Source organism: Acomys russatus, chromosome 31 (genome assembly GCF_903995435.1).
Source record: "Acomys russatus chromosome 31, mAcoRus1.1, whole genome shotgun sequence".
Classification (NCBI taxonomy): domain Eukaryota; kingdom Metazoa; phylum Chordata; class Mammalia; order Rodentia; family Muridae; genus Acomys; species Acomys russatus.
Window position 1 is genome coordinate 7,910,444 of NC_067167.1, and position 17,771 is coordinate 7,928,214.

At 43.8% G+C, this 17,771-nt stretch overlaps 1 protein-coding gene across 7 annotated transcripts in view; it reads right to left on the reverse strand.

The window, feature by feature from the left end:
• The window catches only part of Ric8b (RIC8 guanine nucleotide exchange factor B), a 97,997-nt gene extending 80,226 nt beyond the window's left edge, over nt 1–17,771 (reverse strand). For all 7 annotated transcript variants that reach the window (XR_007830058.1, XR_007830056.1, XR_007830057.1 and 4 more), the window contains exons 1-2: nt 17,234–17,771; nt 9,177–9,224 (exon numbers count right to left, since the gene is read on the reverse strand). Coding sequence is in view for 4 of the 7 variants with exons in the window: in XM_051139938.1 (XP_050995895.1) it covers nt 9,177–9,224; nt 17,234–17,317 (132 nt within the window). In the remaining 3 variants the exon portion in view is untranslated. The remainder of the gene's footprint in view (nt 1–9,176; nt 9,225–17,233) is intronic.

The window sequence follows — 17,771 nt, forward strand, 5'->3', positions numbered from 1 at the left end:
CGGCAGCAAGTATGCCCACAGCACACACATATATACATGCAGGCAAAACACTCACACACTTTTAAAAACTAAATAAGGCACTGGGTGTGGTGGTGCACGCCTTTAATCCCAGCACTCGGGAGGAAGAAGCAGGAGGATCACTGTGAGTTCAAGGCCTTCCTGGTCTACAAAGTGAGTCCAGGACAGCCAAGGCTAACACAGAGAGACCCTGTCTCAAAAAACAAAAACAACTACATAAGGCTTCAAAATTTTTTTCAAAGAGTTTCTTATATATTTTAGGTGAAATTTTTACTAGATGTATGATTTTCAAATGTTTCATCTAATTCTGCAGATTATTATTTTTTGTCTCCCTGGTAGTGTCTTTTAAAGCACAAATTTTTTTAACTTTGACAGTGTCCAGTTCATCTGTCCGTTGGCTTATGTTTTAGGTATCATCTAAGCATGGAGATTTCTGTTTTCCCCAGTAAGTTTTACCTCTTCACCTCATAGACTCAGATCTTTGATCCAGTTTCATTTTTGAATGTGGCGTGGAGTAAGGAAAGGACCAGCCACATCTTTTACACATGGCTATCTAAGTATCCTTCACTGGTTAGCAGCCACAGTCACTTTCACACTAGCTCCAGTCTTGACTACCAATGCTCTGTCCATTTCTGAAACTGTTGACTCTGCCTCCCACTCCTCTTTGAGACATGTAGTTCAGGATGGACTCACACTGTTGAAGTGGCCAGGGCTGGCCTCGAGCCCCTGCCTCCTGCCTCTACCTCCCATATACCAGGATTACAAGCATACCTCACCATACCTAGCTCCATTTGCCTTTTTCCCCTCCCTGATTCTTTTGGCTACTCTATGCCTGTTTTAACTTCAGAACTGGCCTGTCAATTTCCAACCAGAAGCCACCTAGAATTCTAGAAGTGATGATAATGAATTGGTGGACAAGAGGGAAGAAGGCTGATACTCTAGCAGCAGTAAGTCTTCCAACCCATAGACAGGCTTTTTTTTCTTCTTCATTTATTTGGATCTTCTTTAATTGTTCTCAGTGAAGTCTTATAGTTACCTACATCTATCTCTGAGTTATGTACTTAAATTGTTACTTTAAGGCAGTGGTTCTTAACCTGTGGGTCGGGACCCTTTGGGGTCAAACAACCCTGAAACAGGGGTCACCTGAGACCATCAAAAACATATATTTATATTACAATTCATAGCAGTAGCAAAATTAGAGTTGTGAAGTAGCAATAAAAATTATTGTATGGTTGGGGTCACCACAACATGAGAAACTGTTAAAGGGTTGCATCTTATTGAATCAGCTCCAGATTCTGGAAAGTATAGAAATACCATTCCTATATAGTTTTTTTTTGTTTTGGTTTGGTTTTTTTTTTTTTTTTTTTTTTTTTTTTTGGTAATACTGTTATATATGTTTTATCTGGAAATGTCGCAAACCCAACAATAATTATAATTGCTACCTTCTATTACCTTTTAAAGAAGCCATGTTAAGGAGAGTAAGCATATATTTGTTTTATTGGCCTTATTTATTATCACCTCTGGTTCTTTTGATTTGTTCTGGTGGATTCCAGTTACCATCTGGAATCACTTCAATACAGCTTTGTTCCCATTCACCTCTGTGCTAGTTTGGCAAAAACATTGTATGCATATATATTATGTGCTCACCATAACATAACAGGCAACAATGCTTTACACAGATGCTTTTAAAATCACAAAAGGGGGTCCCAGGATGGTTCAGCTGGTCAAAGCACTTGGAAGACGGGGGCCTATCAACCTGAATCAGAGCCCCCCTTCCCCCACACCCATGCTGGAGGGAAAGAACCAACTACTAAAAGCCAAAGACGGGACAAACTCTTTTGGCAGCAAGAGAAAGGCAAGATGACAAATGCAAACATTGTGTTCCTCCTGAGAAACAGCCCCCAACCAGCAGCTGGAACGTTCTTTTTACTGCACCTGTTTATTGCAGGTCTTCGTACACGTATCACCAATTTCACTTTCCTTACTGAATTCCAGAATTTTTTCAGTGAATGTTTTCTTCATTATATACTCGAGATTATTTTTTTTTTAAGTATGCTTATTTTAAAAAGTAATTTTGACAGGTTTCATTGGGGTGACACTTTATAGAGCTCCACACACTATCATGGCTGAAAGATGAGCTTAGTGGCATGTTTAAATGAGAAAATATACCCAAATGCCAGAATGTAAATTAAAGATGCTATTTGTATTAGTGCAGCCAGGCATCCTAAAATATAACAAAGATCACGGGGGGGGGGGGGCCGCAGGGAAATGGCTCAATAAATAAGTAAAAGCATTTGCTAGCAAGCCTGATGACATGAGTTCTAGCCTGGAACCTACTACAAAAAGCTAGGTGTGCTAGACTCCATCATCAGTAAGGCCAGTGCTCCAATGGAGAAACAAGAGGTGGAGACAGGAGGACCAGCCAAAGCTGGCAGCGCACAACAGAAACCAGAGACCTTGCTTCCTGACAGGGAGGAGAGCGCAGCCATCACTCCAGCCACGGGGCTAGAGACAGAGTCCCACATCGCAAGACTCTGATCTCCACATTTACAGTGTCCTGTCCACACACACACACACAACATACACACACACACACAATTTTTTATAAGATCACATAAAGACCCTAAATTAGAAAAGCTTTTCTGTCCTTTCCCCCTAGACGTACCCCTCCAATTCCCTGGTAAAGCACCCTCAGTGGAAGGTACAGCCTGGAATACAACCCTAGCTGCTTGGTTAGAACTAAAGTTAAGATCTGGGCTAGAGTCCTGCTAGGCAGGAGCTTTAAAAAACAAAAACCTAATGTGTACACTTGGTATTGTGTGCATGTATTTTAATGAGATTAAAAGTATTTAAAGTCACCATCTGTAGGGGTGGGGCCCCCAAACCTTGGATATGCAAGGATGTATTCTACAGCTGTGAAGAAGGGACAGAGGGAGAGGAAGAGGCAGGGAGGCAGGCGCTGAGAGCCAACATTCCACAACTGAACTCTGTCTCCTGCCCGAAAATTACCTTTCGGGAGACTAGTTTCAGAGTAAGCACTATATTTAAGTAACCTATGCATTTCCTTAGGTAAAGGCATCAAATAAAGTTCGATTCAAATTTATAAGCCATATTAAGCCTTTTCTTTTAAGTAAAAAAGAGAGTTTGACAATTTCTGCTGACAGAGTAAGAACCAAAGGCTGTCAGAACAAGCACCCGTGCCTCGAGCTATCCCAAGAGTAGATTCAAAGTCAGGGATTAACGACAATTCTGTCTTGGCACATTTTCATTGGAGGAAGGTGATACACACAATTGCAGCTGGTTTTCTATAGTCACAGTGACAATTGCCAGCACCTGTGTGTCTGTAACTGAGGATGCACCACAGACCAACAGGCAACTTGGGAAGCCAAGCCTAACACGTGTCCTGGTATAGAGGACTCCTGAGGAAATGTGTGGGTTGCTGATGCTATAATGTGCTGGGCAGATCCAAGTCTAAAAGAAAAATATAAAAACTGAAATATCTAATATAACGAAATGGCTTTTGTATTCATATACATTTATTTCACTATATAAACTGACTTTGTAAATAACATTATTCTAATTTAATAAGGTAACCAAGAAAGTTCAATTATAAAAAAAAAAAATTACACAATTAAAAAAAAGGAAAGCATTGCTTTATGTTTATGTACGCCCCAATGACATTATTCTAAAATACTATTTTATATTATACTGTTATTATATAATTATGTTCTTAAATCAGTACAATATATTATAATCCAAAAGTTTACAAAAGAAAAAAAAACCCTATTCCACAGCAGAAATACTCAAGTGGCAACACTTAGTGGGTTCCCTTATTGCACTTTTCTGTGTAGTTTTTATCAGAATTGCACAGCTGTGATCACTTTCAAATATACTTTTGTATCCTGCTTCCTCAGTGAACAGCATTGTGCATTGCATTTTGCAATTCTGATGTATAACTAAAAGAATATACAACACAGGGTCTGGAGCGATGGCTCAGAGGTTAAGATCACTGACTGCTCTTCAAGAGGTCCCGAGTTCAATTCCCAGCAACCACGTGGTGGCTCACAACCATCTGTAATGTGATCTGGTGCCCTCACCTGGCATGCAGGTGTACGTGCAGTCAGAGCACTGTATACATAGTAATAAATAAAGAAATAAAGAATAGAATAGAATATACAACACAAAGTCACACAAGATGCGCTAACTCCAGCCTCCACTCAACTTCCAAGTCCCCTTGCCTCCCCTCGCTGACGTTACTATAGATGCCTATTCAGAGCTGCAAGCAGTAGTGGGAGCTAACAACCAAGGTAAGTAATCCAGGCGTCCTGTCTCCATACAGAGCTCACGATTTCAACTGAGCAACTGCACCCTGGCTTGGGAGAAATGAGAATGAAGTTATGAAATATGCCTATAGGGTAGACATATAGGTTAGTGTTCACTCTTCTGAGGAAACTGGGTTTATACACGGTTACCATAGACAACTGGAGCTTTTCCACAGGTGACAGAGCTGTAGCATTAGTTACAAGTCAAGGAGCTTCAAGCGTTTAACTCCTCTGCCACTCGCTAGGACAGAGACTAAGCCCAGAGCCTCACACATGCTAGGCAAAGTATGTCCCTGAGCTGTGATCCAGCCCTACTCGTTTTATGACACATCTTTTTCAGGTTTTATTGTGCTACTCTTTACTGGTCTTTGAGGGAAGTTTTGTGTTAAAGGTTGAACCAAGAGTTTTCACTGTCTCAAGACGTGGGTTGCCCATTATTCATCCCTTGCTCCCCCACCCGACACATTTGCATGCTACATTTGGGTGTGCACTGCCAGGTAACCACAGCCCATCACTGCGGATGGAGGATGTAAAGCAAGTGCAGGTGCGTCTATCCAACTCTGCCACGCTTTACACGCACCTGGCACGATTTGCATCATACGCGCAACCATTAGAATCACATCCGTCTTTCTTCCTTAAGAAGTATATACACTGCCCTAGGCTAGCTCCCAACTTCAGCCTGATTCTGAAATGAGCTCTCAATGGTGATGACATAAGAGATAAGTGAGCCACCAGACCATATTTTCAAGTATCCCAAAATACCCTTCAAAAGGTAGTGAGACAGGGCTACGGAGCAGTGAGTACCGAAGAACTCCACACAATGGACGACCCTGGCCATGTGAGGCTTCTCCACATTCCAGCAGTGTGAGCATACACCTCGCTTTTCTCACTGTAAAATGGCACTAGTGGGGAGAAGCAAATCTTTGTAAAATTGAAAATCACAACGGAAATTAACATAATGGCAATTTATTTTGAAGAGCACTGCCCCTTCCACTATTCTAGGTTGTCACAAAGATTGTTTTCTATAAGAAAGATATTACTATGGGTGGATTTTGGTTGGTGTTTTTTAGCACAGCACTGTACTTTATGAAAGTGAGGGAGATCTGACAGAAGGCTCTAGACCAGTGGTTCTCAGATTTCCCGATGCTGGCACCCTTTACTACAGCAACTCATGTCGTGGTGCCCCTCCCAATCATAAAGTTATTTCCATGCTACTCTATAACTGTGATTTTGCTACTGTTATGAGTTGTAATATCTGTGTTTTCTGATGGTCTTAAGCAACCCCTATGAAAGAGTCTTTTGATCCTCCAAAGGGGTCAGGATCCACAGGCTGAGAATCACTGTTCTAGAGGCACATTTAAGACAGTACCCAGATCTAGCCAATGCTCAGAACATTCTCCACAGTTGAGTGGAGAGTGGGATATGACTTTCTCACGTACTCTGGTGCCTCACATTTGACCATGTCCCCTGCAGGGGGAGACCTGGTGGCACTCAGAGGAAGGGCAGCAGGTAGCCAAGAAGAGACTTGATACCCTATGAGCATATACAGGGGGAGGTAATCCCCCTCAGGAACAGTCATAGGGGAGGGGAATAAGGGGAAAATGGGGGAGAGGGAAGAATGGGAGGATACAAGGGATGGGATAACCATTGAGATGTAACAAGAATAAACTAATAAAACAAAAAAAAATAATAACTCAAAAAAAAAAAAAAAAAAAAAAAAGACAGTACACGGATAGCCAGAGAAAAAGTACACTAACTTGATTCCTTATATTTTCACACTGGGCTCAAGGCAGAGAAGTGCCTACTACTTTCTTCTACTGCTGTCAGCATGGGGCTATCCACGGTTTCCCTATCAGTGTCTGAAAGGCACCCTAGGCATCAAAGCGCCACTAATGGTTTTAACCCTTGGAGACTGAGATGGATTTGTTTGCCAATGTTTTGCATTAATGAAGATCACCTAGCGAGGTCCCTAATGACACTTGTTTATAACAGACCTCCCAAGAAGCAGGAGCCGACACACAAACTGCAATAAACACCAGTGCACAAGTTACTCTCTCCTGAGATCTAAAGGCAGCAGAGGGCAATCTCCACACCAACACATCCAAACAACCTGTGCATCAAAACAAGTAGGCAGAAAAACTGTCTCTGCACTGAACACATAGCAACGTTTTCACACTACTCACAACGCAGGGGAACAACCCCACACAGCATTCACATTGTACTAGGCGTTGTGAGTAATCTAGCAATGATTTAAAGTATACGGGAACTTGTGCACTTACACGCAAATACTAGGACTAGAAGGAGCCCGACTATCTGGGGGACTGCGTGTATATCAGGGGAAGGTTGCTGGAATCAAACCCATGTACACAGCCAGTAAGTAGGGAGAATGGTTAGAAAATGTCAGGGTTTTCTATTCCCCGTACAGAACACACACAACACGTATCATTAATACATGAACATTCTCCTCCCCACTAACATTCACAAGGTATGCCCATGCATATACGCCTATGTGTATGTGCAGGTGTGTGCTCTCGAGTGTGTATTCCAGGGATCCACCGCACGCGTGCGCTCTCTCTCTCCCTCTCCCTGTCTCTCTCCAGTGCGGAGATTACACATGTGTCACTGCGCCGGGCAATTTCCCGCTGGCACTATGGACAGAATTCTGAGTCCTGACTCTGTGACTGGGTGATCTCTCCTGCTCTGAATGTACTTCTTATGATGAATAAAAGCGCTATTAAAGTTTCTGAAGTGTGACTCCTAGTATTGCAGGAATGCTACAAATGGAGGATGGGTTTTCCCCATCAAACTCAGAGTAGCTGCCTTCCTAGCTTGAATTTCTATCATAAGTCTGTCATTCCACAGGCTCTGTTTAATACCTTACTCTGCTTTTTTTTTCAATGGCACATAATAGAGTGTTTCTCTTTTCACTGCCTCATAGTACTCCGTTTTGTCTATATGCCATTGTTTTTTCCCAATATACCCTAACTGGTTGTTTCCAATTTGTTGCTGTTTATGTATGTTTTGATGAAAAAAATTTTGTTCACTTGGGTTCAATCTAAACAAAAAAGATCCCCGAAAGTGACCTAGTTGGGTCAGGGGGCAAAAGGCATCTTAACTTTTAATAGTTACCCCCTGGTTCTCCTCCACAGATACTATGCTATTTTGTCAAGTACGCATTTCCTGACGATCATCTACAGATATGCCTGTGCTTGCTGTCTACTCCTCAGCTTCTGGCTCATGAGAAAAGAGCTGTTCCTAAGGAGGCCAGTTTTAAAAGCTACCCCAAAAGCATATTCATTCAATAAGTCTCTACTCCAAACGGTATCTTTCTGTCTCACCTACACTGTCCAAATCCAGAAGTAAGCCTTCTGTACACTCCACGGCATTCGCTTAATAGACTTTCTGAGTGCTCATCGTGTACTCAGCACTGCAGATGTGACGAACAGAGATGAGTAACAATACTAGTCAGCAGCGGCCTCGGGCTTTAGCAGAGAGAGGAGTTAACAGACAACAGGCAGAGGTAAATTAGCAAGGTAGGAAGGAAGAAATAAAGAGTGTGTCTGTGCGGGTAGCTATGAACGTTCACTACGACAACATCAAACAAGAGGAAACTAGAAAAAAAAAAAAAAAACAGGCTGCAGAAGTAAGCCAAGATCAGATCACTGACACTACTATGTCATTCTGTCAGCGTAGGAAATCACGGAAAGATTTTAAGGCTAAGAATGACACGACCAGATGGCTGTCTCAGATTTACGGACAGGCAACTAGAACCACATGTCACTAGAAAGTGAAAGGAGGACAGCTCAAGAACTAAGGCAGTGCAGGGTGGTGGTGGCACACACCTTTAACCCCAGCACTCTGGAGGCAGAGGCAGGCGGAGTTCAAGGCCAGGCTGGTCTACAAAGCGAGTTCCAGGAGAGCCAGGGCTACACAGAGAAACCCTGTCTCAGAAATAGCAACACAAACAAACAAAACACTGAAGCAGTAATCCATATAGAGGTCAGACTTAGAAGGCTAAATCTTAGGAGGTAAAGAAAAGCCGGCACAGGCTGGACATAGAGAGGTAAGTGGGCATATGTAAGGGTACCAATCCACTACAGCATCTAAGATGCTGATACTGAATCCTGACCCAGCCACAGGCTGATCTGACCCTGGAAGCTGTGAGGCTGGGACAGAGGTACAGAATCCAGACAAACAAAAGGCAGGAGCGGTTTATCCCCATTAACATGCCTTAACCCACCAAGAAAGGCAGCCATAGGCAACGCCAACAGGCAGGCATATGTTAAACAATCACACTTCTGACACACCGTCTCTCATCCTAACTCCTTTATGTGGGAGTCTCTTGAGTCTAGTCTCTTCTGTCACTATGAAGCCAGTGGCCTAGACCACAGTAACAATATGAGTAAGCACAGTGCTGGGAAGAGTACGCGGCTCAAGGGACAGCAGCAGGAAAAGCTGCCTGCTCCACACTTAATGAGCTTTATATTCACCTGGCATTTTGTACATCCTGGAATTCTGCCACCAAAAGAGGGCAACCTTTTAGCAGTAAGAAAGTCTAGTGATAGTGTCCCATCTGAACCATTCCCCCATTTATGTAAACCCAGGAGCTCTGCGGGGTGAAGAGGAGGGGTTGTGTGAGACCCGTCCTAAACCTGGCACCTTTCTTTCCTCTCAGGATGCCTAAAAAACTAAACTGAAACCAAAAAGTAACCAACAACCACCAGATGAAAACAAGTCCATTGCTTAAACCGCCCAGGAGTAACACACACACGCGCGCGCGCGCGCACACACACACACACACACACACACACACACACACACACACACAGGCCTTACCTTTCTTTTATCTTCATCTGTTGATTCGAATTTGAAAGTAGCCCTATGCTGAGAGGGGGAAAAAAGTAAACAATGTCATTTTAATATGTAATTTTTAAAGATTTTAAAAACAAAATACACAAACAAATTTTCATATAAAATATTGCTCATCTCAATATTCTTATTAAAGTAAGACAGACATGTAAGTAAATAAATGTAAAGCCACATGAAAAGACTATAGCAAAAATACAGTAGGAGGCAGAATTAAGATAGCAACTACCCAAAAGAGATGGGACACTTAGCACCAGGCGTTGGATGCTTGAGTTGGACTTCGAGGGACAATAAGGAGTTTGCTGTAGATGTGTGGACCTGAGTGCTACAGTGACAAGCCTGACAGCTCTGAGAGCCTAAAACATGGGACAATAGGGGACAGCATCCGCATGAAGATAAGAGTGGAGACCGAGGCTGGACAGAGGTTTGGAAAGGCCTTTTAGTGTGCTGGGCGTTTCTTTTTTGCATTCCTTGAGAAATCATCGGAGAAACTGCAGAGAAAGACAATACTTTGGAAAAGAGGCTCCCTCCCTTACTAGCTGTGACTGAGGCTAGTAAACAGTACCTGGGCTCCCCTTGTGAAAGTCAAGTAATACTTAGCTCAGAGGGTGACATGAGGGTTCCAATAGCTATGGCACATAAAACACCTCACTGCCTGACAACAGTAAACAGTTATATATGTTTTAGGATGCTGATGCTATTACTAATGATTTTAAGGAAAAATTAACTGAAAGAGAAGAGAGTGTCGTGGTTCCCCTGAAATGACTGGCCGGAGTGTATAATTGCCACTGTGTAGCGGAAACAGAAGAGAACGGACAGAGTCACGACTGTCTGCATAAGCATGGTGGTCACAAGACCAGGAGCACAGCATTAGGATTCTCTCACATACATTTAGCAAGTGCTCTCCTGAGTCCCACCTAAATGCTTCCTCAGGCAAACCAACAGGCCACTCCTCTGCACTCCCTACTGCTCTTCACGTTTATCTCACTGTCCATATAGGACTAGCAACGCACCATAAAATAAAGATATTAAGTGTGAAAAACAGAGGCTGGAGAGATGGCTCAGGGGTTAAGAGCACTGGCTACTCTTCCAGAGGACCTAGGTTCAATTCCCAGCACCCACGTGGCTCACCACCATCTCTAACTCCAGTTCCAGGGGGGGTCTAACACCATGCCACAGACATACATACAAGCAAAACACGGATGCATATAAAATGAATAACTATTTTAAGTGAAAGGCAGCATTGTTTTGGTACTTCTGTTTTATAGCTTTGCAGACACGGTTTTTGAAATGAAGTGAGCTATAGGAATGCTGGGAGGGAAGCAGTTTTGAGTGTAAGAAAGAGTCAAAGGGAAGACAGGGGGTTAAGAAATAAGGGTCACTTAAGGAGCGCTCAGGGAGGCTACTCACACGTGGATCAAACCAACTGAACCAGGTGACCCAAGAGAGAAAGGTAGGGATTTCAACCGTCACATCTAAAATGACAGTAAGCTTTCGGTGACCGGGGGAGGGGCAGGTGGACTGTGCACAACATTCTGGAAGGGTATTTTGGGCAGTAGCTCATGGGCTCAAGAGCAAGACTGAGAACAAGACTGAAGGCAGAAAGCCATGTGAGGGGCGGACATGGCAAGCTGGCATAATGCTGCCCGAAACAGTACCATTTGACACAAAGCTTTCACGGGAGTGATTTGGCAACACATACAAGAAGTCATAAAAATATTTACCCCATTTGACCCAGAACTCCTACTCCTATGAATTTATTTTAATGGAGTCATGCAGAATGAAGAGAAAAATTATGTAAGTAAGCATAGTCACAACTGTTGTAATGTAGTAAAAGAGGCAAGCTGAATGAGTGTACGTGTATGCCACAATATGCTACTGAACATATAGCATACTGATCTGAGTAAATACTAGGTAGCAACTAAAAGGAAGATGACTCGTTGGGATTACTTTATAATTTAAAAAAAAAAAAATCTTAGGAATAAAAAAAAAAAAGGAAAAAAATGACAAACAAGGAAGGAAAGGAAGGGGAAAGTGAAGAGGAGGCCGTAAATCTGAGGACTACACTCAGGAATTTACAGACCCTGAGGTTCACACTGTTAGTGGGCTAATAATGTGCTAAGTGGAAAGTCAGTAAAGGCTCCCTACAAATGAGAATTATACTTAGAAACCAAAAAGGCTTAGTTTTTGCCATTCTACATAAAATGTTAATTCTGTAAATTATTTGGAATAAATGTATCTAGTTGTTAAAACTTTATACTTCTCTAAATACTTTTAGGACAGAAAAAAGTAACTCTTTTTTGGAGAGATACTCAGTAAGTTACAAAAATATCTTCTACGTATTTCCTACATAGAATTATTCTCTTTAGGTGAGAATTTAGAGTAGGATCAGGGGCCAATTTTTCACTTTTCTGTTGCTTTATCACTGCAAGACTGATTATAAAATAACAACTTTAAATAACAATTTTAACATAATAAAAAAAACAGCATCTTAAAAATAAAGGTTTTCAAAAGCCCCATCTAGCCAGCATGAAAGCTTAATTTAAGTAGAAAATAGACTAGCATGGGGCACTAGAAATTAAACTCTGAGTGTACCAAGCTATTAAGAAACTCAGGTGTCAAAGACCATTTGTATCTAACAGATGCTGGGGTCTACAAGATTAACTTCATTTACCCAGGTTACATCAGACCTAACGTACTCTCCCTCCAACACTTTCCACATACTTTTCCGTTTTTTGAGACAGGGCTTTTGGAGTGTCCCAGGCTGGCTTTGATCTTTCGGTCCTGTTGCCTCACTCCCCTTTCTAAAGTTCGGATGGTGAGAAAAAAACTAACGTTCTAGGTATACATGCCTCTCTAGAGCTGCTAGCCACTCAACATCAGCTTTTTATACACTTTGCTTCCAGAACAGGAGCAAATCAAATAAACACCAAAGAGTAAAATCACTGCTCAATTTAAAGATCAAGCAAGCTAGAACCTCTCATGAGTCCAGATACACCAGCCTCATGACTGCAGGTTTTATTCCTTAAAGAGAAGCCCCCAAAAAACCCAGGCATCACACAACCTCAAGTCTGAGTCCAGACCTATATTGCTCACTAGGTGCAAGCCTGGTCAGCCTGCACATTACAATCAATGAGGTTTCCCTTACTTTTTATATGGTATGGATGGCACCTTGCACATGGTAAGTATTCATTAAATTGCTGCTCGTATTGGTACTGCATGCTTTCTGCTCTAGTACCTGGGTGAACACTGACTTATTAGAGAATTCGGAGTTAGTTCATTGATGTCCACAGATGCACTCAAAGACTACTTCTTAGAAGTCCAAACAGACTGTAAAACAATCCGGAACTAAGACCAAGGTGTAACAAGGATATCTCTATGCAAAAACCTAGGGCGAGCCCAAAGTCAAAGCTCAGCCTCAAAAATAGAAAGCAAATCGTCCTCCTACATGATCCGGGATATTTAAATCCCCCATTCAAATGCAGAGGCCGCATCTCTCGAGCTGTTCCCATGTTAGTTTTCACCGGTCTCGCTCTGTAGCACAGAAATGACAAACTCAGAGCTATCAGCCCTGTAACTAACTCCTGGAGACTTACTTAAATGACAGGATCTCAAGTATCTCAGCCGTCATCTGACCATAAACTTGCCACACTTGCAAAATCCTGCTGGAGATGGCTGTGGGACAGTGGCATGCCCAGGTGGCCTCTATGGGTTCTCACGCCATCTCTTTGATTTAGCAGTCATAGTTAATCAAGTCAGTTTCTTCACCTACTGACAGGCTTGGTTGTTTCAGCTCCGTAGCAGAGCATATTCTCACCACAGGCAAGACCCTGGGTTCAATGTCCAGTACCACCTCCAATTCCTGCGATTCAAACCATCACAACGTGACCGGCGGTGGCACACGCCTTTAATCCCAGCACTTGAGACGCAGAGGCAGGTGGGTCTCTGAGTTTGAAGCCAGCCTGGTCTACAAAGCAAATTTCAAGATGCCAAGGCTACACAGGGAATCTGTCTCCATAGAACAAAAACAACAAAATCACAATGTTACAATGTACCTCAGGCCCCACGACAAGGAAGATAACGGCAAACGGGGACCTCTCTACTAAAGCCTATTATCACAACAGAGCCTGAAGAAGGCCGAGAGTCTGGTAGTCTAAACTATAGCAAAACATCTCAAAACGAACAGCCCATTCTGCAACTACAGGAGAGTGCTTACGGCTCAACAGTTACAAATAAAGTAGTATACTACTCCTGAAAATACAACAAAACCATCCTATGCTCGAAACCAGAGGCAACAAAGGAAAGGCAACACAGCGCTGCAGAATCTAAGACCACACACACGTGCCACTTCCTAGCCGTGTGCTCTTGAGCCTGTATTCAGTCTTGTCTTTCTGGACCTTGATCTCCGATGTAAAGATACATGGAAATGCTTCTGTCTCCCTTATTTTAATATAAGAGAATTATATGTGTAAACTCCTAGGAAAATACACAGTACCTACCAGGTACTCAGTAAATGTTAATAAGTGAATTTAGGTGTGAGAAACGGCCACTCTTATTTCAAAGGATTATTTTCCTATTCTGAAGCCATTTACCCTTGACATACAGACAAGGTTTTTTTTTTTTTTTCCTTTCTGGAATAGAGATTGCTCTCACTAAGTTAACAAGGGCCAGTGAATGAAGGAAGACTACATCAAAATGAATTTCTGTACCTCGGTAGAAATTAGGTGTATTCTGAATCAGAAGGAAGACTACATCAAAATGAATTTCTGTACCTCGGTAGAAATCAGGTGTATTCTGAATCAGATAGGTACTGGCTTCTCTGACCATGGTAAGAGATAGCCCATGGTAATGACACCATTAGAAGGTGCAAAGGTTAAGATAAAGAGTGCGAAAGATCCCCAAAGTTCTTACTGTGTGACATCAGGTCAGTGCCACATGCTTTGTTGAAAGCAGACAGCCCTGGGCTACTCGAGCAGCCACAGAAGCAGCAGGTCCTAGTCTGGGTTCTCTCCACACTGAACTCATGCAATCCTGACAAAAGGGAGAGGATATAGCCTCAACTCTTCTCCTCATTGACAGAGGAGTATAAAGCAAAGTTAAGTGACGTGGACTTGGATTTCTACGTGCACTGTCCATTTACTACCACAAGTACATATACTGTAAGTGGAGGCTCAGCATCCACGGAGTCTGGCTCCAGAGGCTGTACTCTGGCCACGCTCCCTCATGAAGGAGCCTGACTATCACTCCTCAGAACCTAACACTTCAGAGGCACACTGTGCTTCAGGCTTGGCGCTGTATTTCAATGAATCTAATCCACACACTAAATAAAAAGGATGGTGTTTTAATCCCTCCTTTACACACAAGGCAACTGGGACTCAGAGGCTTAAAATGACTCATCCGTGGTCATGAAGCAGAGCTGAGATTAGAACCAAGGTCTATCCGCTGCCAGACCCCATCTTCTTTTTACTATAATTGCAATGACCAGCTTGATAGAAAAAAGGTAACACGAAGCGCCTCCTCTGCCAAGCAATGGACCAGCGTCTGTCTCTCCCCATCACCCATTCCTTTCCTGCTCAACTCTTCAATGCCCATAATCACTTCTTACTCTAAACATTTTTCTAATCCGTTTTTCCAGATGGACAACTAAAGGGCAGGCTAACCATCTACTTTCGGGTGTCGGCGGGGAGGAGGGGTTCAGCCCCTATACTCAGTAAGTCTGGACAGTTCATTTCTCCTCTTCTTGCCTGGCCACTGCGATGGAGATTCCCTTCCTCTTCGTGCCACCCGTTTCTCCCTGTGAGGGGAGGTACTGCAGCACAACACGGAGCTCCAACCAGCCCTACTCCACTGTTCCTACTGTACCCAGTAGTGCTTTCTCCTCACAGAGCTTACACCAAGTCAGAACATTCTCGAGCTTGGCTTAACCAAAAAGGGTGTGTAGGAATCCTCTGAAGCATCTCAGGACATCACCTTAACCAACAGATGATGATGATCCTAACAACTTTATAAACATTACCAGTATGAAAAGAGGAAGCTAAGCTCTGACAGGACGTGGCCATGAGAGATAAGAAACCAACCTGAACAGAGAGCAAGGAGAGGAAGGGATTGAATTGGAGGAAGCCAATAAATATGGGGCCTAGTTAGTTTAGCCACAAAACAGCGAATACTGGACTCAGATCCCAGTGTAGATTTTTTTCCTCCTCCCTTCCTTGTAGAAAAATGTTTCTATTACTGCCGCTTAGCCAGCATATAGTAAGTGCTAAATAAATGTTAACAATTAATAAAAGGTATGTCAACACAATAGTCAAATTAGTACACTTCCTCTTGAAAATCAGCCCATAGTTCCCTCATATCTTCCCTGGAAAGCAATCATAAATCAAGTTAAAATAATACAATCTACGCAGTATGGTACACCTACGCATTAAATGAGTTTCTCCCAAATTAGGCAGATATGCTCAACACTGAAGCATCTCAGAAGGTAAAGGAGCTAAGGACGTGCCTAGAATACAGCCCGTGTAGCCTAAGAAAGCAGCACAGCAAAAAAAAAAAAAAAAAACGCACAAGACTTGGGAGTTGGCAGCTAGACTCCAATCTCAGCTCCATTTTTCACTGGCTAGGTGAAACTTGGGACTCCGTTATCACCCTAAATTGTACTATTTGTGAAATGAGGAATGGCCGCCTCACTTTACTCACTAGATTGTTGTAAATATTAAATGGGAGTGAAGGTTCTTTTAAAGGAGAGGTATGACTCTTTGGGGGCTGGGGTGAGGGGGGACATTTTCTACTAAAGGCAGAAATGGTACCCTGGCAGCTCACTGATGCAAAGCCCATGAGAGTGGGAGTAGTGGACACAGAAGGGACGGGAAAACCGTGCGCAGAGGCGCACAGCCATGTTGCTTTCAGAGAGAGGGCTGATTAAGAGGAAAGGAAACTAGGAAGAATAATGCATCAGTCACATACAGGGTATATAACTCGGGTGTGTTTTCGCCGAAGAGTCATCAATTATTCTCACAGAAGTCTAGTTTCCTAAACAGACTAAAGGTTTTATTAAGGTGAACATGTGAAATTGCTGGAAGGGAAAGAAAGGAAGAGCTAATAGTTCTTGGAGAGAGAGAGGAGAGAGAGAATGAGATTTTGATTGATTCTCCAGAGAAGGAAGTGGTCTTAATAACAAGGTACCATGTCACTGTGAAGTGAAAGGAGCATGAACGGATAGTCTGAATACCTCGGTGGGAGGACTACAGCTCTCAAGCATGACCTTGGGCTAATTATTTAGCCCATCTAAGAGTCTCCATTGCAAAATACAGATAATACCTCAAGATTAAATGAGATAACGAACAGGAAAGCTGTTAATGCGATACAAATAACAGGTATTATTAGGAGTTGGATTTTCCACCCACTTACAACATCTGTCCATGACCTTGGGGGTGTGATTTCGGTTCTCTGCACCTCGGTTTCCTCATCTATAAAATGGGAAGGGTGATACCATCTACCCTATAAGCACTCTAAGGCTCAAAGGAGATGACAAATAAGACACGAAGGCCTGGAAAAAAACCATACAATGGTATAGGCGCAAAAAGAACTGCCATCGGTGCTGGCATGTTTTATGCACGTTAAGGGCCGTGTTTAATGCAGAGAAGCATGTATTTTTACACTATACAGGTGAGAAAGCTTTTAAATGCATTTTAGGCATCCAGGAGTTGGGCATTGGGCAGACGCGCATCTAAGGATTCTGGGGGTGTGACTTGCACGCTTAGGAAGAAGACCACAGGACAGGCTGCTGAGCCAGGAATCGCAGGAGTGGGCGCTACAGTGGAGGCAAGGGGGAGATGCAAGATGCACGGGTGGGAAAGGCTGGGGGCACAAACACGCATGCCCAAGCCGGAAACGTTTTCGGGGGAGAGCAATGCGCATCCCCAGAATGAGGGGGGTGGGGTGGGGAGGATGCGAAGTGCAAGCCCCGAGGGCGGTCCGGGGGGAGGGGGGTGGTCGAGACAGCGAACGGCCGGGGCCAAAGCTCTTTTTACCTTGTCGCTGTAATCCCTCAGGACCCGCTCGATAGCCCCCGCTTCGCCGGCCCGGACGATGTAGAGGGCGCGCTCTTCATCCATGGCCGCAGGTGCGGGGGGGAGCCGCGGCCGCTGTGCGCGCCCCAGCCGCTGCCTCCCAGGTAAACGCCTTGCGCCCCCGCTACCTCGCTCCTTCCCAGCTTCCTTCCTTCCCTCCTTCCCTCCCTCCCTCCAGTCTCCAACCCGCCAGCCTCCGCCCGGCCAGGCCCTACGTCACCGCCCCTCAACTTTCACCCGGCGACGTCACCGCTCCCCCAGTAACCGGCGCCTGGAGGCCTCCCCTGACAAGGCCCAGGGCTTGGTGGAGGCCTTGATGAGCCTCCAGAGACTGCGTCAGTCCCAGTCCCTGCCTACTCTCCTCGATCTGTCACCCTTGGGGAAAGAGTTCGCCTTCTCAGTGGGCTTTCACAAGCAGAGCTGTCTCCCCTAACACTCTATGAATCATTCCTCCTTAGCAGCCGAGAACAAGCGGGCTGTTCCCCGCCCATCTGCGAGT